Here is a 25,581-nt window from a genome sequence, read left to right as displayed (position 1 = left end):
TAAGGACTGGGTACAGGGATAACCACAAATCCAAAGAATACAACTATTGGTTATTTTATACACAAGTTTAACCCAATACTGATGCATGTGTCTTCCATTGTACATTATATCATGCACTTTATAATTGGTTAGATTATTTTCAAGACCAATCCCTGAACATATCATGTTTGGTTTCCTTTCAGTAATTTATTTTTCCTCACCCTTGAATTGTGACAAATTGTAATTTCAATGCAAAATCAAGAGTTTCTATGAGCTTCAAGGATTCTCAGATTAGCAGAGTTTGCTTTTATAAGATTGCTGTATACTGTACATGACAAAAGAATCCAGGAATAAATCCCCATTTTTTAGTATTATGGGTTATTCACGTTCTGCATAGAGGGAGCCACGTGAGCAGCAGAAGAATTTTCTCTTTGCATTGATCTGTTATTAGAATCAGTGCTTGGTTGAGATTTTCTCCCCGGAAACATGCTGTTTGACCACCTCTGCTTCAGGACAGGTGAGTGTGTATACATAAAACAGCTTATTCTTAGATTTTGTTCAGCCTCCATGTCACTGACTTCTTCTCCACTAGGAAGGGGGACCTGAAAGCCTCAAACATATACTATCACTCAGCAGTAGGGAAAAACTGGTGAATTTTCTTGCCTAGGAAGGGTAGCACTGGTAAGATGAATGTCCAAAGTTGTTGTTTTTGTTTCAGTGCATCCTGACATGATATTAAGTATGGCATGATTTGCTATTAAGATTCATATGGAAACATAAAAGATAAAGGGTGAGTTCTCAAGTTCTGTATAAGCCTACAAAGTGCAGTGGACTAGCTTTCCCTAATTTGGCTTACTATAACAATTAAAACATGTGATCAGCTGGGCTAACAATAGACCATCCAAACACTAGGTACCACCTGAACAAGATTGGAGCCCAAATATGGTTACTCATAGTAACTATTGGGTTGAAAAGAACTTTAGATCACCCAAAATATAAAAAAGAGCACCTATTCATCCACACCACTTTAGCAGCTCTGCACAATTTGTTTTTTAAATTCTTGTTGCCAAGGCCCTCTCCCTTAGCTATGCTCATTTATAATCAGGCATTTATCCCTAGGAAATATCAAAGTGACTTATGGGTAAGACCTGAGATTATTCAGTTTGGACAGCTGTCCCTGGGTCCTGATTTTAAATTGTACCAGGAGCTGTAATAATGTGAATGATATAAAGATCCTGTATATTCAATATTTACAAGTTAAATATTTCACTGTGAAATCTGCATACAAGTCAGTTCTATCTAGACCTTTAACCACATTGGGAAGTTGTCCCCGAAGCAAACTGGAATAAAGGTTTTAATTTCTAAGATATATACAGTTTTGACTGAAAAAGATGTTGATAAGAAAACAACCCAGATGAAAAGAGGGGAGAGAGTTTGGACAAACATTGATCTGGATGAGTGTGTATCTATAAGGGAAAGGGGATATATGTCTTCAATTTGTATAGCTCGTAAAGGATATTTTTTATATAAATTACTGTATAGATGGCATTTGACTCCAGTTAAGATCCATCATATTTTTGCTACTATGGAGGTGCTCAGAGTATTGTGTGAAAGGGGCAACATACTTCCACGTATGGTGGTTGTGTCCAGCAATTGGACAGTTTTGGGAGGAAATTATTAAAAAGATTAATCTATGACAAAATTGCAGTTGCCTAGAAATCCCCTAACATGATTATGTAATGCTCCAGTAAAGGATCTATATTTAATCTTCCCTCTTATCTCAGTTATTTACTCATTAAATTCTTTTAGCTGCTGTAGCTCATCTGACTTCCAAAAAAATAAAGTTCTTCAACCAAACTCTTTTCTTCAGGAACTCCCATCTTTTTTGAGATAGGATGCTTTATTTATAAGAATCCCATTCATTACTGCCTTTCCAGCATCCCAGAGAACACTTTGATTGACCCGTTCATGATCATTTTCTTCTATACGTTTCTGAATGTTTTTTCCAGCCCTTGAATTCAACACACACCAAAGCCCTATCCAACTGCCTGGCCTTTGTTGTTGCAGTGAATCCTAGTCTTTCAATCTAATCTATGCAGGGGGTTGATCAAACCAAGTTATAACTCCCAGATTAGCTTTTTCAATCAAAGTCAAGCCCCTAGAAACAAAAATCACATCAATCCTGGAATAAAATCCATGAGTTGCAGAATAACATGTAGTTCCTAATATCCAGGTTCGTTTCCCTCCAGACATTCACCAGATCCCCATATTCTATGTGATGCAACAAATTTGCACTTCCTCCTCCTGAATGCCCTCTGAGTACATTTAATCCATCCAATGTGGGATTAATCACCTTGTTAAAATTCCCCTTTAGAATAATATCTCCTTCCCTAAAATGTCCTAAATCCCTAAAAACTGATTAAAAAAAAGCTTACCCCCTGAATGGGAGCATATATGTTGGCAAACATTAGAAGTTTACCTTTCATGGACCCCTTAATTAAAATACTTCAGAGTTATGAACACCTCAGGAATGGAGGTTGTTCATAACTCTGAACAAAACTTTATGGTTCTTTCAAAAGTTTACAATTGAACATTGACTTAATACAGTTTTGAAACCTTACTGTGCAGAAGAAAAATGCTGCTCTCTTTATTTTTTAGTAGTTTACGTTTAACACAGAACTGCACTGTGCTTTTTGTTGTGCTTTTTGTTTTGTTTCCGCTGCTGCCTGATTACACACATCAGGTTCCAAATGAGGTGTGTGGTTGAATGGTCAGTTCGTAACTCTGGTGTTCATAACTCTGCGGTTCTACTGTATGTCTGCTCTTGGTATGTATGAGTTGTGCTGACAATTTAATTGCTTTTTATTGTTAGCAGCTAGGTGTTGTATTACTGGAAAAATGTGACCCCTTCTATGGAATTATGGTATAGTAAAATATAGACCATCCTTGTAATGGGAAAGCTTTTACACAATGTACATGCATAAGAGAAGTGTCAAAAAGAGGAGAGTGATTTAGAAACTTGAACACCTTTTTAAGTGTACTCAAAGGAGGTGGGCTCAAAAGCCTGCAAGCCAAAATCTTTAACTAGGTTCTTTGAATATTAATCTGATCCTAAGTTATGTAAAATGGAGTATGTTAATATTTTATTGTAACTTTGCCTCAGTAAAAGATTTCAAATACATACAATAAAATAAATAACAATATTGAAGAAACCACACAGACAGTTAATTTCCAAATAAACATGTTTACTAACTATATATAAATATATAAGTCTAGCTACATATATATACTGCTTCTCTGGTGGCTTCTGCTATAGAGATGGAGGCCCATTAGAGGGCTCCCAAACTATTTCAAGGTATACGCTTCTGTTCCTGTACACTCCAGCAACATTATACTGCACCATCTCAAATCAAGCAAATAATTATTATTAACTGAAATTATTTATTAAAAAGCTATTTGCACTTGAGGCAATGTACTTCAGCACAAACACTGACTCTCCACTGTTACATGCCCAATATTATATGTACTTAACGTTATATACCTGATCCTGCCATAAAAATTAATCTTTTCTTTTACTTTGCAGCTCATGTTATTTAGAAAGCAAAGCATAGCAACGCAGGCAGGCAAATTGCCCAGTGCAGTGTGACATCTAATATACCCACCCCTTTAGTTTTCTATAAAAGCCATTAACTAACAGTGATCAACAATGAAAAGGAAGCTTTATGAACTTGTTCCTCCCTTCTGAAACTACGAACAGCCTAATGGAGCAGTTTAGGAAATGTATTGGATTTGATGCCAGAGGTATGTAACAAGAAATCTTGTAATACATTAGCTTATACTTTACCTTTACTAGCCTTAAGATAGGTTTTTAGAATCCACAACCAAAATGGGGGTGGGGAATAATCTCCTTTAATTTGGAAGCTTGCTCCAAAGTTTTATTCATGTATGGTGAGAATACACAAAGAAAAAGGAGAGAAACAAACCATGTAATGAAAATTTATACCCATAATGAGTGTGACAAATGGAAATATGTATTTAGAAGTAGTAACAACATCTTTTAATGCTACACTTTTAACTAAACAATGCCCCCTGTAAGTGATGGCAGTATTTAAGAATTGGTAGATTTTAAGGCCAGGAGTGAGGGACTATTGTGATCTAGTCTGACCTCCTGCATAACATGGGCCACACAATTTCCCTGAATTAATTCCTGCTTTAGGTCCAATACCTGTAGTTGACCTAGAAAGTATCCTTTAGAAAAAACATCCAATCTTGATTTTAAAATTTTCCAGTGATGGACAATCCATGACAACCTTTGGAAAGTTACTTCAATGGTTAATTACTCTCACCATTAAAAATGTGCCTTATTTCTTGTCTGAATTTGTCTACTTTTAACTTCCAGCCATTAAATCTTATACCTTTGTCTGATAAATTCAGGAGCTCTCTATTATCAGATTTTTGTTCCCTATGTAGGTACTTCTTGCGTCTGAGCAAATCATTTATTCTCTTTGATAAGCTAAATAGACTCAAGGAGCTCTATCACTATAAGGCATGTTTTCCAATCATTTAATCATGCTACTCTGAACCCTCTCCAATTTTTCAACATCCTGCTTGGTATGGACATCAGAACTGGACAAGGTATTCCAGTAGCAGTTGCACCATTGGCAGATACAGAGATAATATAACTTCTCTATTGCAAATCAATATTACCTGTTTTATACATCGAAGGATCACATTAGCCCTTTTGGCCACAGCATTGCTCTAGGAGCTCATGTTCAGCTGATTATCCACCATGATGCTGAAGTCTTTTTCAGAGTCACAACGGCCCAGAATAGAGTCCCTCCTGCCTGTAAGTATAGCCTACAGTCTTTGTTCCTAGATGTATGATCTTACATTTGGCCATATTGAAACTCAGATTGTTCAATTGGGCCCTGCTTACCAAGTGATCCAGATCTCTCTGTATAGTGACCTGTCCTCTTCATTCCGTATCACACCCTCAATCTTTGTGTCATCTGCAAATCCTGTCAATGATGATTTTATGGTTTTTTTTTTCCAAGCGATTGATAAAAATGCTAGATAGCATACATCCCAGAACCCGTCCTGGCAGGACCTCTCTTGAAAGACATCCTCCTTATGATGATTCTCCATTTACAATTATATTTTGAGCTCCATCAGTGGGCCACTGTTCAATCCAATTAATACGAGTCATGTTGATTTTGTATCGTTCTAGTTTCTTAATAAAAATGTCATGTGGTACCAAGTCAAAAGCCTCATAGAAGTCTATTAGATCAATACTATTGCCTGTATCAACCAAACTTGTAATCTCACCAAAAAGGATATCAGGTTAGCCAGGACCTACTTTCCATAAACTCATGTCGATTGGCATTAATTTTATTGCTTTCTTAATTCTTTATTAATTGAGCCCCATATCAGCCATTCCATTATTTCATTAGTTAAATACCATTAGCGCTTATGTTGTTTCATACACTCAGACACAAATCTCAAAACACATTACCTGTGCTGAATTACATACTTGCTACTTCCTTTCAATACATCTCAAATGAAAATATTCACATTGCAAATATATGATCAGGCAGGTTGCTCTAACATATTTAGACATTACTGTAGGATGCTTGGTTACCATAGTGTTCTAAAATTAGAGTATTTTCATGAGAAATCTGTAAGGGACATAAAGACAGTCCTGAAACCTTTACTCACATGATGAGATAGGGCTGAAAGAGCAGGCTCTAAGATACTTGGTAACATCATGTATTATTACAAAAGTATCTACATGAATACATGCAGTACTATGTGTGCTTATTGTAGTTATGATGTATGGTACTGGAATTGCATGTTACATATTTTCACATGCCATATAAAGCACTATTTTGCTGAATAAACTATCTTGAGTTTTGTAAGAGTATGTCTGTCATATGATATACAGGTGAATGATACCATACATACTAAGCACTCCCCTACCCAGCGCAGCAAGTTGGAACAGAGATACAGGGAAACATGGCCTCTGTTATAAGGACTCCTTTGCGGGCTCAGCCCGGGCTGGATTGCTTATTGTGACCTGGGAGAAACAGATACAGACATGCTATGAATGCACTTTGCTTATGCTTAGTGGTAGCTGGATCTGCTCCTCTGATACCAATTGCAACATACATGTAAGGTGACTTGGGGAGAAGTTAAACCACACTTAACTGTGGTGGTGAGGTCTGAAGTCCCATATGTCAGCTGGACATCTCTCCAAGAAATTCACTTGAGCTCCATAGAGAGATTCTGCCTGGCTGCTTGCATAGGGGTGATGTAGGGTAAGATGGGTTCCTTGCCTTGTGACAAGATTTAGCTCAGACCAGTAAAAGTATTTGAGGAGCCTTGGGAATAAAAAGATGCTACACAAATAAACATTTAAGGTGGGATTTTTAAAAGAACTCAGCATTGGTCTAACTCTACTTCTGTTGGAGGCAATGGAATTTTTAACAATGATTTCAATGGGATCAGAGTCAGGCCAGTGTTGCTTGCTTATGATAGCCCTGCCAACAGTGCCAAACCCTGCAAACAGTTGCCAGAATATGTATGGTGGAGTCCAGGAGTACTACCAGAAGATGTAAAGATGTGGAGTAGGGACTTTTATTTTTTTTAGGATCAGACTAAAATATTAGCCTTTAGACAAGATAAAGACCTAGACTTTTCTTTTTGTATTCAGCCTTGAATATGGGGGAAAAACACACAGCTGCACTTTTCAGAAAGAGATCTAGGAAGCATTGCAACTGTCACAATTTCTACCATGCCCCACTCTTCCTCTGGGGTTGAAACAGTAATTAACTGCAACTCCTGAAAGGGTGCAGCTCACTTCCTGCTGCTGGCCCAGCCAGCTCTGTTAGCCACCACAGGTTAATGGCAGAATCCAGAATCTACCCATTTCTCACCCTCTCCATCCTCCATGACCACTTGCCCTCTGGAGTGGGTGAATCTAGGATCTAGCCCTTGAGCTCTGCACAGGAACCATCCAAATCTCAGGTATCCTTAATGTGGCCACAGAGAGGCATTAGGAGAGGGGGGCCTTACACCCCATTGCTTGCTTTGTGTTGCTCTATTAGGGATAACCCTCTATCCCTAAATAGGCTGCAAAACTATTGAACCTACTTCCTGCTAAAATAAGGTTTGTGTGGATGGATGGGTGGTTTGTTGGTTGTGATGGGGTTTTTTGGGGGGGGAGGGGCAGTTAGTAGCTGTTAAGAATTGGGCTGAGGGAATCACCTATTCTTAGATCCTCAATATTATTTCTAGGTGAAGCTTCTTTGGGTTACTATTGTTCTGTTTTTTACATGACGAGCTAGCATACAATATCCTCCATATAACCACCATTAACTAAAGCACTTTGCCAAACTGTTGATCCTATTAGGGCTTTGTTGTACATGGTCATTGTTAAAATTCCCTCCTTTTGATGTTGTGAGGTAGAAGGCTCTATTCAAAAACCTCAAAGGATGGTTCAACACTAAGCATTCTGTGTAACTACTATACTTCAAGTTCTTTATTATATGCACTTCTGTAGCTCAACTATTTTAAAACCAATAAAAAGCCCCTTGGGGTAATAAGATAAAACCTCTCTGCTTCAAAGGTTTGGAACCAGGCTATAACTCTACATGAATTTTTCTTGGTTATCTCAAACCTTTGAGGTTGTAGCTCTCTAGCTTTTGTCCTCAAACATTCAATAATGAGAGAGTGAAATTTATTTAAAAATATTGTTTCCCCTTTTAGCTCATTTGTAAGACTCAAGGCCTGACCTTACCTGGTTAATAGGAAGTTACTGGGAGCTCCAACTGCTCAGCATCTTATAGTAGGTGTGCAACATTCAGCAGATTTAAGCCCTTATTAAAATATCTCTCCATTAAGCCTTTGTCATGACATGCCAAGCTAAAGGGACTGTTAGTTTATCTTAAAGGACTATAGTTAAAAAACTATTAGGATATGCTATTTCGTGTTCTGCTGTTGCCAAGGCTCAATCACTGTCTGATTGCAATGGATGTTCAGGATAGACTCAGCTAATCTTCTAATGTACAACTCTCTTGGAATTCTAAAACACCTTCAGGAGGGAGCTTTCTATTTTAGAAACAATATAGCAGCTGGTTATAAACTCCTCTCTGGAGGGGCATTAGAAGCCTGTTTCATGAGGAACTTCTGTCTAATGTAACATTTAAACCACTACCCTTTAAAAATTTTAACAAAAAACCAAACAAACTACTGCTAACTCTTCATCTTGTCCAATGTTAAGGATTGCTGGAAAAGATAAGGCTATACTTAACAAGGAAACCATTGCCTTCTTTGGAAGAAAGAAAGAAGTTTGACCATGAGTTTGCCATGTCCACTTCATTTCATGGAGTGCACAATATTATCCAAACCCGGAGCAAGATACGAAAGGTCCTGTGGATGTTAGTAGTCCTGGGCTCTATCATCATTGTCGCTTGGGAAATCTGGAATCGATTCACCAATTATTTCAGCTGGCCAACCACAACTTCAATAATAGTTCAGTATGTGGAAAACATTGAGTTCCCTGCTGTGACTTTTTGTAACTTGAACAGGTAAGATACATCAAATGCATGCTGCAATAACAGATCTCTTTAATGTCCTAAAATGTATCATTATTCTGAAGAACACCTATTCAAATAAAACGAAACACAGGGACAGGCTACAGTCAATTTTCAACCCGGTGGACAGGGAGTTAGTTTCATGCTGCTAGTGGACGTTGAATGAATTGAAGAAATTCCTGAGCAACATTTTAAATATTTTACTGCACTCAATACATCTGACTGCTCACAGATCACAGTTCAAGGATACAACCAGCAACGTATGTTGTTCAGCATTAAGGGCCAAATCCTATTCCGTTTACTTAAGTGAGCAGCTCCTGACTTATTGGAACAAATTAGGTAAGTAAGAAAAACAGAGTTTGGCTCTACAGAGATTACAGGCTCTTGCCCATTGTTCTGGGTAAAATATTTAACTAAAGAGGAAGACATTTCAGAATTAGGGGAATTTTTGACACTGAATTTCACTACAGAAGAGAGAGATTTTAAGAGATTGTTTTAATCCCTCTCAGGTCAGGTGTCAGACTCAGTGTAGGCCATCAGAAATCATACTTTACTGACAGGTAGAATGTACATACATTATATAACCACAGGGTCATGAGTATATTTAGATGATAGATGCTCATCCTGTAATCTTTTCTAAGGGACTGTTGCCAATCCCATCACAGGGACGAAACATAGAGGCCAAAATTTGCAAGCCTGGGAGGCTAAAACTAGGCTTCTAAATCCTTTGTTAAGTTCCTACACAGAAGAAACCTGATTTTCAGAGGTGCAGAGCCCCAGCAGCTCCTGTTGACATCAGTGGGTTGATGGCTGTTCAGCACTTCTGAAAACTGGGTAACTTTTATTTAGGAACTCATTTTAGGAACCTACACTTGAAAATATCAGCCATAATTCCCAAATCAGTTTAAAGTGCAATATTATTTATATGCTTGACTCAGATTCAGCTGGATACTTTTTAAAAGAGTATATTGAACCTGCTGGCTCATTACTATAGCAACCATTAGGTCCAATCTCAGAACCCATGTAGCGTTTCCCCACAATGTTCCACCAGGGAAATGAGCTTTACTGTCTGATTTCCCAGCAGAATGAGTCACAGGTTTAACTCTCAGATCTCTGAGGCTCCCCTGGCCCTCGGTCCCTCCAGCTATAAACCCATAGCAGGTAGTGTTGCAGAAAATGCAATGCCACTACTAGAAGCCCATTTAGAAAGCAAAAGATGATACTATAAAATTATTAAACTAAGTAGGCAGGGTAATCACATATGCACCATGACGAGGGTGGGTGGTGGGAAATACTTTAAAAGTACAATGCAATTATTGTAACTATAGCTGCAGAATGTTATAGTTACTTATCAGCAATTCAGAGCATGGCAGCTGGCCACTAACACGTCAGTTTGCTTCAACCCCCAGCTGTTCATTTCAATCTTTATTATTTATTTCTGGATTTAGTTAGGATGTGGTGTGCTTTCAAAAGTAAAATTACAACCAAAGTTAACCCAGGAAGTAATAGCATTTTGTTGAGATGCAATAAGATCTTTCTACCCATTCAGCCCACTATTTTTAGATATTAAGATACATTTGATCCATTTATTATCATGCAGTATAAGGATATTTTAATATTAGTATTAGCATAAAATAGCAGTTCCAGAACCAAGTCATATAGTAATGGCTTATTATTCTCTGTTCAACACCTTAAGTTCAAATCTACAAAGGCTGTTCAGCAAATCTCTAATTCATGTCCCCATCAGAATCGTTTAACATTTTATATGGGCAAGGTGTTTTTAGGCCCCATCATATTTTAGGATTTTTAAACTGATGCTAGGAGTTAGATCCCCACCCCCACCCATGATTTATACCACTGCCTGCCACCAGGCTTCCTGGTAATGGATGTTGGGTGTGCAAGATGGTTAGAACCTCCTCTACTCCAAGAAGCTGTGGATGAATAAGGTAGGTACAACCTCTTCTGCAGAAAGACTGCTGTAAACAGATCAAACTGGGAGCTGTCTAAGTGATGCACCAGGATATTCTCAGTTTTCAGGCACAAAGGGTAACCTGATCTATAAAAAACAAAATTGTGTTATCCATTCATTGTAATGCAGAGTAAGGTGTGATTCCGGTGGACTAGACAATTAGTGTTTGAGGGAGAGTTTCAGAAAAAATACTGTGGCTACCCTTTTAACTGTTCTCTTTCCTACTTACAGATTCCAAGCCCATGCAGTAGCCAACCTCAGTATTATTTTTTTCCTTTGGAGCATTGTGTCTGGAGTTCTTCATGCATTTGATATTGACAACAAGTTCTCTGAAGAGCTAAAGGATTTCCTTCAGGGAAACCAAAACTTCAGCATTAAAGAGTTTACAAGGAATAATGGCTTTTATCTCAACAGCAGCACTTTGCTAGAATGTGATTTTTTTGGGCAGCCATGTTACCCGGAGGTAATATTTTTGCTTTTTTCATAAGAGTAACAATGAGACAAAAATATAATATTGTCTCAAAAATAGGCTGTTTTTTTATCTACAGTCACAAAATGAGACTCATCTGAATCACTTTATACCAAATTACATTGTGGTGGGTAAGTCTAATTTTTCAAAGGCCACCTTTCAAGTGCCTCACAAGATCTGATCCTGCAGCCCTTATATATGCAAAATAAAACTCCCACTGATTTCAGTAGGAGTTTCTGCATATGGCTAATCAATGGGATTACTCATGTGCTTAAAATTAAGCACATGCCAAAGTGCTAGTCAGGGCTTTACTCCTCCCATGAAAAATGTATCAATTACATGCAGAAATAGGAGGGATGCTTAACAAAGAAAGCCAAAGTAAAATTTTTAGAATTTTTGAGCAAAAACAAAACCAAGGGCCTGATTTCTAACCCCACTTTCCATTGAAGTACACTCATATAAAATAGATGTAGTCACTCCCAGTTTACACTAATGCGAGAACAAAATTAGATCAACAATCTTTCAGTTTCACCTAACCTTTATTGAGAACCTACAGCATGCTTAGAATTACTGATAGAATTGTGTTGACTCTAATTTAAAATATATTAGCAGTAACAACAAGCCCTTGCAGCTAAGACTTCAAAGCAATGAAAGACAATCAAAACAGCAAATGTATTTAGTCACACTATTCAGGCCTAATACGACTACAGTAATATGCAAGTACTAGTCCATACTCATCTAGTTTACTATGGCTTGATATATTCACTTGAAACAAGCAGCAGCTACTGAACTAAACATCATCTACTGAAAATTATACTACTTGGAAGTGATCACCCATTTCCTTATGGAGAAATCCTGCAGAACTTAAGAGGGATAAAACCAATAGTATCCTATAAAGGTTAGTCTAAGTAACCCACAGATTTAATAGAGAATGATAGTCCTTCTACAGAACTCCATAGGTTGGTTTCTGTCAAAGGGATGTCATACTGTAGGACTGTTTCTATCAGGGATTTACATACTCAATTGCCATTTTCACAGGATCAGAAGCAGATCATTTAGAAAATTTAGCCCATAAAACATCCCCAAACCGACTAGCTTAGGTTTAGATTATCTTGTTTCAATTTTTACTTTTCTGTTTTTCATTGTTTTAAAGGATTTCAAACATGTCTTTACTGAATATGGAAACTGCTTTACTTTTAATCACATGGATCTTCCAGCAAGGAGAAGAGTGAGTGTTTCTGGAAGAGGCTTAAGTTTACTTTTTGATATCAAACAGGTATATACATCACAATAAGATATATACCTAAACATCCATTAACTTGTAGCTTCAAAGATTTGAAAGCTTGAAGGGACCATTATGTTAATCTAGTCTGATCTTCTGCATAACAAAGGCCATATAATTCCACCCATTAATTCTTGCATCAAGCCCACTACTTCTGAAGTGAGCTAGAGCATATGTTGTAAAAAGACATCCAATCATGATTTAAGAATTCAAGTGGCAGAAAAATCCACCATATTCCTTGGTAAATTGCTCAAATGGTTATCATTACATTTGGCTTGTATGAAATTAATAATCCAAGGGCAAATGCAGGACTTGCTACAGCTTCAAAAACTAGAAGTAGTAATGTGAGAATGAAAACTAATTTAAAACATCTTCAAGATAGTGCCCTCTACTTTATTCACTGGCTTATTTGATTTTCCATTAAAGTCTGTTCAGAACTCCAGGACACAGTCATTTGGGGCCAAATCCTGAGTGGTGCTGAATACTGACTTCAGCAGGAGCTGCAGGTACTCAGAACCAATTAGGATTTGCCCCTAATTGGTTACCTTGGATCACTATTGGCAGATTTCCTAAGATACCACCACCAAATACAGAAAACTGCCATGTAACCAATGGGGAGGAAAATATTCTAAATAAGATCAAGGAAGAAAACTGAAAATCTATGATGATTTTAAAAAGGGGAAGGGAAGTGGCTGAGCACCTAGCATTTCTCATTAAGTGGTGTAAGGAACAACAGCGGCAGCTTCTGGCGGGAATAATGGGAAATGTGCTGGAACATGAAGACTAGTTGTCATGTAAAGAGATGATTCTCAGGGTTGTGAAAATCTTAGAATATCCCTCAGTGGAAATTAGGGAGAGGAGAGGAAAGAAGAAAAATTCATCATTTTGTAAACTAGGAGGAACGTTAGGTACCAAAGGACATTGAATTTGATTTACTTTTATATTTGGATTTTTTAATTGTCAGAGGTGATTTGTCACCGTCACTGGAGATTCAAATCCAAGCAAAATGGTTGGTGCAGCTTTAAACAAAGCTAAGCCCCACAGGGTAAATACATATCAAGCCATTGCTTTTCTAAGGAATTCTTTTTGTACCAGGCACAATTCACTGATGACCCTACTTTTGGCTTTATTGATGCTGGGATAATTTATGTTATCCATTCACCTAAAGAACCTCCACGTTTTGATGGCTTAGGCTTATCAACACCAGTAGGTATGCATGCACATGCTGCAATCAGCCAGCTGAAGGTAAGCAATTTGTATCAGTAGCAGTATCATTCCCTATCTTGCAAATGTATAAGTGCATTTCTAATCTGAAAAGTTACAGTAAAATTGATATTTTGAAGGTTCCGTATTTATTATTTCCAGAGGAAATTTTCTTCATTTACAAGTAAAAAGCTGAATTCTTTCCTAGTCACATATCACTAGTAATGCAGATGATGCAGACCAAAGTATGTCTGGTTTTAGTTACACCTTGAAAACCCATTGAAAGCTAGTGCTACAGTGGTACTACTATAATTTGGGCCAATAGTATCTTTATTAATGGAAATGATGCATGAAGGAGAGAAGCAGCGTGACTTTCAGAACCCAGGCTAGTGTTGCTGGACTGGCAATTAGAAGAAAAAAAAACCATAATTTTACTTGTGACCTGAGCAAATTTGCTCTGGAAGTCATAGAGACAATAAAAACAGTGCCCAGCAATACTATATTTACATACTTTTTTACTGAAAAACACCAGCCTGAAAATAGTGCAGATTTTCTATACTATATGCACAGAGATCATGGAGGTTTTTCTGCAGGGATTAAAATTAGTGCCCCGTGTTTCTGCTAACCACTCTTGGGATGCTGTTTGAAGGCACATTCCCATAGGACATCCATTTCAGACAGATATTTTAGACCTGCTTAGCTGGGTTAAAGAGGAAGTATTTTGACCACTATCCCATTAAACCACAAAATGTGTATACATGTGCATTTTAAAACAAAAATATTCTTTAAGAACACAGTTCTGTGTTTCTCCTTCATCAGTGGACAAGATAGCTAGAAAGACAAAAAGAGCAACAGTCAAATTCTCTTCTCATTGAATTTAGGCTTTGATCCTGGAAATTCTGCTTTCTGAACTGTTTCAAGGTGCTAGTGTTATTACCAACTCTTGAACTCAGTTCTTAGAGAGGAAGTAAGTCCCTGATCCTGCAATGAAACCAGACAGAGTGGACCCTTCTTCCTTGTAGAGCCCAACTGAAGCCCAGTCTTCCAGGGATTTGTGCTATCAAATTGCAGAGCAGAATCAGGACCTAGGAGAGGAACCGATATATTATTTTTAAAAAGTTTGGTTTTTTTTAAACTATACTTTGTTACTAATTTGAGATTTATTTTTGACAGCAATTCTGCTTAACTTTTACTCAAGCATCAGTTAACAATATATCAGATAAAGCTCTGTATTTAAAATAATGACAAGGATATTTTAAAGAATGCTATTTTTTAATCTAAAGACAGTTATCCTAGAATACCCTTGGGGAGAATGCAATCCTAACATCAAACTTCAGCACCACAAGATCTACAGCACCTATGGATGTTTGCAGGAATGTAAGGCCAGGCACATACAGGACAAGTGTGGATGTTTGCCATTTCTGCTTCCAGGTACTTTTTGGGACATGCTACATTTGTACTTCAAAAGGTGCTCTGTGGCTCTTTTTAAATATTCTGCCTTGTCAAATTTTACTTTAATTTAGAGTGCTCAGTCATTTCAGAATCCTGAACCCAGATAGTACTGGTTGAAAAAATAAATAAAGTTTTAATGAATATTTTAAATTTCATTTTTCATGTCAAATTTTGATGTTTTAGTGAAAGGCATTGAAAAGGTTTGACCAGTTCTAAACCCAACGTCTGCTCAGACATCATCCTTCTGATGCACCCTGAAAACTTGAATGAGATTACATCACAAACCTGTAATAGCTTCTGTCTGGTCTTTAAATTGACCCCAAAGCACTGGGGCAAAGGCAGTTGACTCAGCTGATGGGGACTAGCAGGACTGTAATATATGTGTTATGATCAAAACATCAAAAGGCTCAGAGTGAACTTTCTTGAATCCCATGGCCATCAACAAGGGTATTCTGGGTAGAGGACTAGATTAATCCCCTCAGAGCAGGGAGGTACACATTGCAAGGGGTGTCGATTTTTCATCTAATCTAGTTCAAGCTCTTATTTTACACTATTTACACATAGACTACCCATCATAAAGAACATACATTAAAATAGATTTTACATAAGCCAGATTATTTCAGTAGTAAACAGCAGATGGTTGGCAGCAGCAGGAAATGTATAATATAAAAGGTGAAGATAGCCTGTGCATTGTATTTAGTATATTCTCTCTGATCACTTATCTAGAGCTGTGTGTGCCAAGAGGTAAGGATTTCCTAATGCTGAAGAAAAGGGAACCCAATTATTGCATCCCTTCTTTATAACCTCAGATCATCTAGCCATACACACACCTTCACAACTCCATGCCACCCTGTTTTCTAGCACGCTCCAAAAAAAATCAGAAGACCATCCCCCTTAGTGCTAAGTGCAGAGGGAATTACATCACCTACATTTTCATTCCCATTGATTCTTTAGGCACCCACTTTAGAAAGTGTTGGTCTATTCATTCACCACTTTTCTGTAGAGAGTAAACTTATTTGCTCATTAGTAGAGTTGGGCAGAATTTTCTGATGAAAGAGTTTTGTTGGAAAATGCTAGTTCATCAAACCTGAACCGTTTCATGAGAATGGCTTAAGTTCAACAAACTTTCATTGAATCAGCCAAGATTCTGTCAGAAGTCTGCCTGGCAGGATGCCAGGGACCCCAACATTGTAGGGTCTGTGGCTCTAGGTCAGATGCACCACTCCAGGGCTTCCAGGAACTGGAAACCTGAAGCCCTCTAAGGAGGGTTGGGCTCCTGGCTCTGCATCAGGCAGCCTGGATGCCCTTAGAACCGCAGCTCAACTCATATCACATAATATAGAAATCGAGGTTACAGATCAAGCATATCTACAAGAACAAAACTGAAGCGATAAGGCTCAAAGAAGCCCAGCTGCCTCTGAACAGCTGTGAAAGGGACAAGTTGGCCCAAGCAGGATGTGCCAGTAAGGAGAAGTCTGGGGTGAAAGCATAGCTCTCCTGAAGTCAACAGGAGCTTTGACATTTACCTCAGTGGGGCCAAGTCTTTAGGCTGGCCTTAAACATAGTTCTTAAACTATCAATCAAAATAGTAAGAAATAATACACACCTCACTTCCTTCCCCCATTTTGTTTATGTAATTAAGAACTGAAGTTTCTGACCTTAGCTCCCTAAAATATTTGTTTTACATGATATATTGGGTGGATGCCTTGAAGTCAAAAGGCAGGATTGATAGACCTACAGCTATAATGAAATTTACTCTTATTTTTAAATTTTACCAAGCTTTTCTGTTCTGTGCCATATTGTGTTGATAACAATGAACAGTGTTGCATCAAACTGATCTTTCAGTCACTGAAAATGTGGAATAAAGCTGTTGATTTCAAAGGAGTTACTTTGTATTTACACTAGTGCAACTGAGGGCAGAAACTGGCGCACTAGCTTTAGTGAAGTATTTAATTTGAATTTGTATATTCCAGGCTTTAATTATTATTATTACTATTTTTAAGGAAACGGAACAGAATGTGACCTACAAAAATTCTACAGTTGTGTTTCTCCTGCACTCTGTAAGTAACAGTTTAATTAACATATTAATATTTTTCTATTTTTGAGCGTCATTAAAAGTTCATTAGAAGGCTCCAAGTGTGCACTAGAAAATAGCTAGAACTTGGTAAGAAAATGAATATTACATTGGAACTGAACTAGAACATATATGGTCAGGTCATTAGACAGTCTCAAAATGAAGAATGGCAATAGGACATTGAATAAATGTCTTTTTAGAAAAAAAAAACTTGTTACTCATTTTAAAAACAAAACCTTACATTTTAAAAACAAAGACTGCTTAGCCATTCATTTGCACTATTTGTTTTCATTTCTGCATCTCCTGAGTTTGGGAACTGCAGATTAGTCTGCTTCAATTTTCTACTTAGGGACAGCTCTACTTACTGGGGCTTCTGCCCTAGTGCAAGGCTCTGGCGTTTCCAGTGCTGCAGAGGGTTAGTGACATTTTTAATCTGTTTTCATGAGTATTTTGAAATGGCAGCACTTTTATTCATATTAGGTGTTGTAAATGTAACCCTCTCACCAAAAACCCTGTTCCAGCAATTGTGCTGCAGAAACTTCCTCAGAAGGGTTTTTTGGCCTTGAAGGAAGGATTTATGATTAGCCCATACCCTACACTTTTACTCAGTGCCCAGTCTGGCTACTCTGGGTGCTGCACTTGAGTTCTGCTTCTCTGGTTATTAGAAGTGCTTAGTACTTTAAATATTGAGCGCAAAAATTAGCAGTTACTACTATGATACAGATATTGTTTCTTTCTAGTACTAGAATTAATAAATATCTTCGCAGGAGGAACCAAATACATTTTCAGGGAGTTAGACACTTTTATATCACTTAAACTTTAAAATTGGAATCATATTTTTTTGTTTCTAAAACAAAAATTGGTTCTACATTTGTTAACTATCACGGTAATTCACTTCTACTTGCAAATGATTAGTGCACACTGAATTAGAAAATTGTTAGTCACTCTTACAAAATGCATTCTCCTATTGCAAGTGATGAGCTGGTGTATTATTTCTCATGAATGTTGGAAAACACCTTCTGAATACTGTTTTGTATATCATTACCTGAACTGAACCTTCATTTTCAACAGCATGAAAGTGTAAGAAAAAGCCATTTAGGTCAACTTTTTGCTTCTATTGGAAGGCTTCTAAGTGCCAGACACATGTGGTGCTCAAATTAAATCTGTTATGACTAAGGATGGATTTTTGTTACCATTATTAAAGGAGTCATTCATTCAATAATGTTCATGTTCTTAAATATCCATGATCTTCGACATTTGGGGATTTTAGGGAGAAGGTATTTCAGTCAGTAGATATTCTAAGAAGTTACTGAAAGCTTCAAAGAGAACATTGAAAGGTAGAAAAAAAGCAAACTTTGAGTTTCATGGAAGGTGAATAGGAGAAGAGCTCAGAGGCAATGTAGCAGTGACATGAAGAACTAGAACAGTAGGCTTTCACCAAGAGCTTTAGTTCCAAATTGGGATATGTGATTCTCAGATGGTAAAATAAAATCAAATAAAATCAATAAATATGGCTATTTAATAAGTGCCGAGTATTTACTACTTTAAAAAGCCCTACAACAACCACATTTGATATCCATGTTGAGTTTACCAAGGCTTACTCCAGGAAATCAACTTTTATATTATGATCAGAGTGGAGGTAATAAAGTCCTACCAGATCTTCAAGTCCATTTCCCCTGAATGCATGAAGTTGTCTCCATGTAGACAATATAGATGATACACCCCTAACCTTGGCAGAAAAGGCAAGAAAGCGCCAAAATTACTAACACAGTTTGTTAGTTACACCAAATTGAAAAGTTAAAGTTTATTTAGGGGGGCCAGATACTGTTCTATATCTTTTTAGTGTGGTTAGCACAGGAAAGGGGTTAGAGAGGCAAAGGTCGGCCACTCCACTGATGAGACTATCTGAAATAGAGTTTGCTAAGGCCACGCTCCCTGGCACCTCCCACATCCTGCAGAAAAATTCACCTTATATTTGGAGTAGGGGAAGGAGGTGGGAGCATTTGCTATGAGGGCCAAGGAAGATCCTGTAAACTTGTATTTCTTTATGCTATTCCAGAAGCATAAAGGGAACACAGTGCCATGCTGAATTTGTATAAAAGACTTTTAAAAATCCTGTCTATATAATTTTGACAATTTTAACTATTTTCTAGCACAGTGACTTTTCCTAAGAATTGCTATGACAAAAATGACAACCCTACATGTGGAATTACTTATTATCACAATGACCATACAGATCTGAATATCTGTGACTTCAAGTAACAATGCCGGAATGTAGAAACATACAAAAGAAGTGCAAGACAGACAGAATGAATGGCGTCTACATAAAAATAGTGTAAAAAGGCTGGATTATCAAAATGGCAATATATTAAATGGACAAGATGTTCTTACTGAAATTTACAGTGTAATCATCGAGAACTAACAAACATTAGCTCATAGAACATTGACACCAATCCTGCAATTACTTCTGCGCACACAGAAACTCCATGATAAAAGGTCAGCAAGACATGGTCCAATGGATTAGCCTTGAGCCTTAGTGGCAGAAGACCTACGTTCCCATTTCCAGCTCTACCATGAACTTTCTGTGTGGTCTTGCACAAGTTGTTTATAAGGACCTGAGCATCCAGCCTCCCACTGAAGTCAGCGAGAATAGCAGGTTCTGAGCACCTTTGAAAAAAATCAGGCAGTTAGTTAGGAGTCCTGTACCTCAGTTTCCACCTCCATAAAATGGGAATAATAATATTGACTTTTGTAAAATATTTTGGGATTCGTATATAAAGAGCCATCTATAAAGACTGTTATTTATTGGAGTCAATTAAATTCTATTGGTTAGTTTCCCAAACTTCTTTTGTATAAAACGAAATATTACGAAGTTCACATTCCTTTTAACATACATAGTATTGATTCATTTTCCTGAAATTTCAGATAAAATAGAACTAATGGGACTATGTACAGTAGGAACCCACAATTCCACTTGTCCTGTGCCTTGTGAAGAAACAGATTATCCCACCACTGTCACCTATTCAAGTTTTGCGAGTGAAAAAGCCTTAAAATTCTTTTCCACAAAGCTGAAGAGAAATCCAGAGTATATCAGGTAATCTTATTTAAAACTTTGTCTTTACAAGGAATATATTGGATCATTTACAGATGCCATCTTTATTGATTTATTTACAGGGCCTGACTAAAATGTGAACTCTGTTCAGTTACATGAGACCTTACTTTGAATACAATATTAAGAACAATGCCTGCAATAGATATGAAGTATTCTCATGGGAAATTGGCCAAGACACAGTATTTTATTGTTTTATATCTGTTAGATAACCTAGGAGACTAGTGGTCTCAGGTATTTTCCCCTGCAGTGACCCCCATATTACAAATATTATAGCCATAAAGTTTTAGAACCCCTCCCCCACCTAGCCATAAAGAAAGAGGTGGTGGTTGTGATCCTCTTGAAACCTGTTCGTAACCCCCAGGAAGAGAGTTTGTGCAACAGGCAATACTGAGATCTTGCTCCTGATACAACTGAAGTCAATGGTACAACTCCACCCTACATCAGTGGAAGCCGGATTTTTCTTTCTCTAAAGATAAAGTAGAAGTACTTGTAAAACATGAGGAAAGTGAGCTGTCTGGGTGTGGGCCTATTGCTTTGGGTTTAAGGTTACAGGTCGAATATTTAGTTTTATCAATATTAGGCTTAATATAATTCACCCCTCACACAGGAGTATTCAGATAATATTTGATGCTGTATCAATCGCCAAGAAAAAGTAGATACGGCTGATAATACAATACTATTTACTAGATTACCAAATATTGTATAACATACAAGTTTTCCAAAAAGGAGACCTTCACTTGGGAAAGAGATCTTTCAGAAGCTTGTGAAATCTACCTTATCAATGGGTTCAATAATATATATCACATACCTACATAACCTCATAGATGACATTAGCTCAATAATAAAGATCTCTGTTTAGTAAATGTATTAACTAATGTAATGTAATTTGCAACAGGAAAAACATGAGCAAGCACTTGATATAGTCTGTTTTGATAAATTCTTACTGGATTTACTTACTAAAAGTACAGTCTTACAAGTCTGAAGAAGAGAACAATTCGTAGAACACGACATTAGGAAATACAGAATCCAATTGTCAAAGGGTCTTTAATTCAGTCCATAGAACTGTTTGTATATCGGTAAGCACAATTAGAAGCTCAGTGTTACGAACACCTTGGGAATGGAGGTTGTTCGTAACTCTGAAATGTTCGTAACTCTGAACAAAATGTTACGGTTGTTCTTTCAAAAGTTTACAACTAAACATTGATTTAATACAGCTTCAAAACTTTACTATGCAGAAGAAAAATGCTGCTTTTAACCATCTTAATTTAAATTAAACAAGCACAGAAACAGTTTCCCTATCTTGTCAATTTTTTTTTTAACTTTTACTTTTGTTTTAGTAGTTTATGTTTAACACATCACTGTTCTGTATTTGCTTTTTCTTTCTTTCTTTTTTCCTGATTGCATATTTCCAGTTCCAAATGAGGTATGTGCTTGACTGGTCAGTTCATAACACTGGTGTTGTAATTGAGGCTCTACTGTAAAATGCAGTAGATGTGAATAGGTGCATGGGCAGATACTATACACACAAAAGCCTGTAGATGCTTTAAAGAATTGCTTGGAAGTTTTGGCCCATAAAATATCCAAATTGCTTAATTGTTTGTGTGAGTGTTGAATTTCTTGTTCTTGAAACCATGGTTAAACGTGTATTTTGCACGTGAACAAAGGGCAGACAATGGCATGCAAATTAAGCATATTATTAAAATAAATCTATATTAAGCCATTGAAAATTCCACAATGACATTATGTATTTCACGTTGTCAATTATTTTATTGTTTGTAAACATTAGACAAACCAGCAATTACTCAATTAACCAAGTCACAATACCAAAAATTATTCTGTTACCAAGTCTGTAGCCAATATGAATCAAGCCAATATATTAATTAGTACAGACCATAAATTACCAAATGTAGGGAGCTATTGATTTTGGAAGATGTAAAAAGGTAGAGTCTACTATTTACAGCCTTATTACAAATATACACAATAGCAACTCCTCGGTAATGCTAGGAAGCATAATTAATAGGATCCATTAACAGGGGAATTATTGTTACTATCAGATGTTATGTACAGTGTAGAATAGTCACCTGATGAGATTGCAGAAGAAAATTTTGGGCAGCCAATACTTGAGTTTCAGTGAAAGTGGGTGAATGAGCTACATTACATCGTTACACCTAAAATTTATAATCATGAGTCTCCAAAGAGAATTCACATTATTAAAAACCATGACCACATCTGTGTTTAACAATATTTTCATTTGACAAATTAAAGCGAAACACTTATTTTTGTGTTCTAATCCACAATGATTATGGAAAGAGCTCTTATGTTCTCTGTGGTTAAGGTGTCTATTTTGCAGCTATGTGGAATCTCTTTCCTGTTAACCATGGTATCATAGGGCCAGATCCTGATATCCTTATTCTCACTGAGTAATGCCATATGCCTAATCCAGCAAAGATTTAGCCATGTGCTTCATTGGGGCTACTCAGGGTGTAAAATTAAATAATAGGGCTAATGGCAGAGGACAAAAGTCACACATGTACATAAATCATTGCAGGATTGGGGCGCTACTTATGCAGTAGAGCCCCCTGGTCTACACTTCCTAGGTCAGCATAGCTACGGTGCTCAGGCACCTTTCAAATCCTCTCTCTCAGGTAGTGGGTGGGGGAGAGAATTGAAACCAGGTCTCACACATCCCAGGCGAGTGCTCTTACCATTGGGCTAAAAGTTATGAGGTAGGTGGTGACTCCTCCTGCTTCTCCAGCCAACTTTTGAAGGGGACCCTATGTGGTAGGCAACCTCTGAGTGTGCCTACCAGATTGGGCCTCCCAGGTGAGATAGGTGCTCCTCCATCTATCTTCCCCTGGTTCATGTATTGGTGAGAGTCTTTGGTGGGAACCAGACATCAAGATACCAGCACACATTCCCAGAGACAAAAAACTTAGGCTACCAAGGTACTTTTACAGTGGAAAATTTAGCACCTGCATCATTTGGCAACAGTTGAGCATTGGTCTTGTGGATCACACTGTAGCCTAAAACTCTGATTTAGGTGCCTAAGTTTAGTGTTTAGGTACCTGAGTACTCTTGTGGATCTGGGCCCTGCTTAATATCCTTGTCCATGCAAGCTTACTCCCTGTAATACAGTCGTCGACCCTGATCCCTGCATGGCTGGATCACTATGCCTGTGCAGAGTTCACTATATGAAAGGGGTTTTAAGAGAAAAATTCTGGCTGTACCTCGTCATGAACAGACAGGCTTCCAGCACTTCACAAGAGAGACTGTTCCACACTCTAGTAGACAACTGCTAGGAATTTTTCCCTGATTATCAGCTTAAATACACTTTTGTCGGTTTCATTTCATTGCACTTTGACAGCGACTATCATTCCTGTAACATTTTTCCAGTATGAATTTAATTTCTATCTATACAACTAATGACAGAAATAAGCAGCAGTACTTATTATACTGTCAAATTATACTATGTGTGTGTTTGTCATCAGGGAGAATCTTGTGTATATTGACATTAAATATCATGATCTGAACTACAAAATGACTCGGCAGCAGAAGGCCCGGAGTGTGTCTGAGTTGCTTGGTAAATATTCATTGGTTAATATTTATTTATTTTTTCTTTCAAATCTATTCTTTTTCCAGACACTCCAGTCAAATTTCTAAGCAAGAGTAAATGTCCACCTTATTCTATCAGCAACTGTCAATCACTTTTCCAGAACTTAGGTTCTAGGAAGAATGTGCTGCTGTCCCATTAAAAGACTCAGCAGCACAGACAGCACCTCTAAGGGGAGTAAGAGACATATTCTGCTTCATAGTCCCCAGTGGAGTTCTGGGGACAATGATTGCTTACTAAAGTTTTCTTTAAAAAATTGCAAATACTGTACAATGGGTTATGTTAGGTTGCAGGTTTTATTTTGAACATTTAAGCATTAGATTAATCTTCTCCCATAAACATTTAATTTTTTTAAATGATGAATTATGTATAATTAGCTTATTTAGTACTTGAACCTGGCAGGGTTTTCTTTGCTTGCTAGACTAAACCAAATGCTTAGGCTGACATGCATTTATTTTCTTCTATTACAGCTGACGTTGGTGGCCAACTTGGTTTATTTTGTGGAGCCAGTATGATTACAATCATAGAAATTGTTGAGTATGTTTTCACCAACTTCTGTTGGCTGTGCATCTTTCTTCTATTGAAAGCACCAGAAATGCCCCAGTGGAATATTCCAGCTCAGAACGAGCGGACAGACAAGGAGGGAATACAAGAATGCTAATGGCTTGTCAAGGCACAAAGCCTCACTGTCTCCTGTAACTTGCCTTCATTTTGAAGAGAAAATTGATATTTAACCTCAACTGGTTTTCCCCACTTAACAGCTATAAATAATGCAACAATGGAATTCTAAACAATAGTCATTGGAAAGACTGTTTCTTTCTCTTATGATGACAAATGTAATCTTTATCTAACCCAATATAATTTTTAGTGGCTGAGCAAATGGTTTATGCTGACATGTAACACTATTGCATGTATGACACAGAGTTGAAGACTTCTGCAGTTTGGGTAAGCTAAATTAATGGTCTCACAGAGATAATTTCAGCTCTCCAGGGTCACCCTCCATCACTCTCAAACAAATCTTCCTAATAATGATTATTACAGAAGTGATGCTACAGGGCTGAAGAAGAGGGTATCCCCACTGACCACAGGAGTTTTTGCTGCAGTCCACCTGCAATTATGGTTAAATTCCTATTAAAGTCTATGGAAGTTTTGCCCTTGAATTAGGAGTTGGCCCCTAATGCATAACAAGATTTAAATTAGGGTGTGTCATTCCCAAATTAGAATAAATAAATAAAAGCCTATGGGTCAGCCTACCACAGTGCTGGGAAAGGCAAGAATACCTTGGCATTTGCCCTTAATGAGAATGAGAGATGGGAAAGGAGAACCAAAACTTGACATTCTTGGTCTCCTTAAACACAGCTGGTGGTAAGCATGTGACTTTTTATATTGAAAAAAGTATTAAAACGTTATAATTAAACTACTGTAAAGGTTACTCACTGTTACTTATTTCCACTAACAACAGACTCAGTCAATACAGTAAATGAAGAGACTTCAAGGTGACTTAATGAAGTTTCCAAAATTATTAAACAGATTGATGAGGATTAAGGTCCTGTGGAACTCAATAGAAAGAGCCCAATTGTTTTGGATTTGGATCAGACCCTAACTGTACATACTTGTGAAAGGTTCAAAATCTTGTTACCACACTTAAAGAACTAAGTGCAAGTAAGAGTTCTCAGCCAGAACTACTTCATGCATAAGATAGTCAAGATGGAATAAGCTACCAGAGAAACTTATGATGGAAGCAAAATGTAAATGGACAAAACAAAAACTTTAATAGCAGAAATCTTAAAGTTATGTTTACTAAGGTGTGTTACAGTTTAAAAAACCTGTAACCATTTAA

General features: G+C 37.3%; 1 protein-coding gene and 1 long non-coding RNA gene across 2 annotated transcripts in view; one reads left to right on the top strand and one right to left on the bottom strand.

Annotated features, from left to right (window-relative positions):
* The first annotated feature begins 3,701 nt into the window (after positions 1-3,701).
* ASIC5 (acid sensing ion channel subunit family member 5) lies at positions 3,702-24,681 on the top strand. Its single transcript, XM_039540715.1, has 10 exons — positions 3,702-3,780; positions 8,258-8,564; positions 10,771-11,002; positions 12,162-12,284; positions 13,386-13,535; positions 14,777-14,924; positions 16,949-17,005; positions 19,945-20,113; positions 23,620-23,711; positions 24,212-24,681. The coding sequence occupies exons 1-10, from the start codon at positions 3,702-3,704 to the stop codon at positions 24,400-24,402; spliced, it is 1,548 nt and encodes a 515-aa protein (XP_039396649.1). The 3' UTR covers positions 24,403-24,681.
* The window catches only part of LOC120406226, a 27,641-nt gene continuing 16,051 nt past the window's right edge, over positions 13,992-25,581 (bottom strand). The window contains exons 2-3 of the long non-coding RNA XR_005599153.1: positions 18,674-18,748; positions 13,992-14,578 (exon numbers count right to left, since the gene is read on the bottom strand). This is a non-coding gene — a long non-coding RNA (uncharacterized LOC120406226). The remainder of the gene's footprint in view (positions 14,579-18,673; positions 18,749-25,581) is intronic.

The sequence above is a fragment of the Mauremys reevesii genome, linkage group 5 (assembly GCF_016161935.1).
Source record: "Mauremys reevesii isolate NIE-2019 linkage group 5, ASM1616193v1, whole genome shotgun sequence".
Lineage (NCBI taxonomy): Eukaryota > Metazoa > Chordata > Testudines > Geoemydidae > Mauremys > Mauremys reevesii.
Note: the sequence above shows the minus strand (reverse complement) of the source record. Positions and strands in the feature narration are given on the sequence as shown.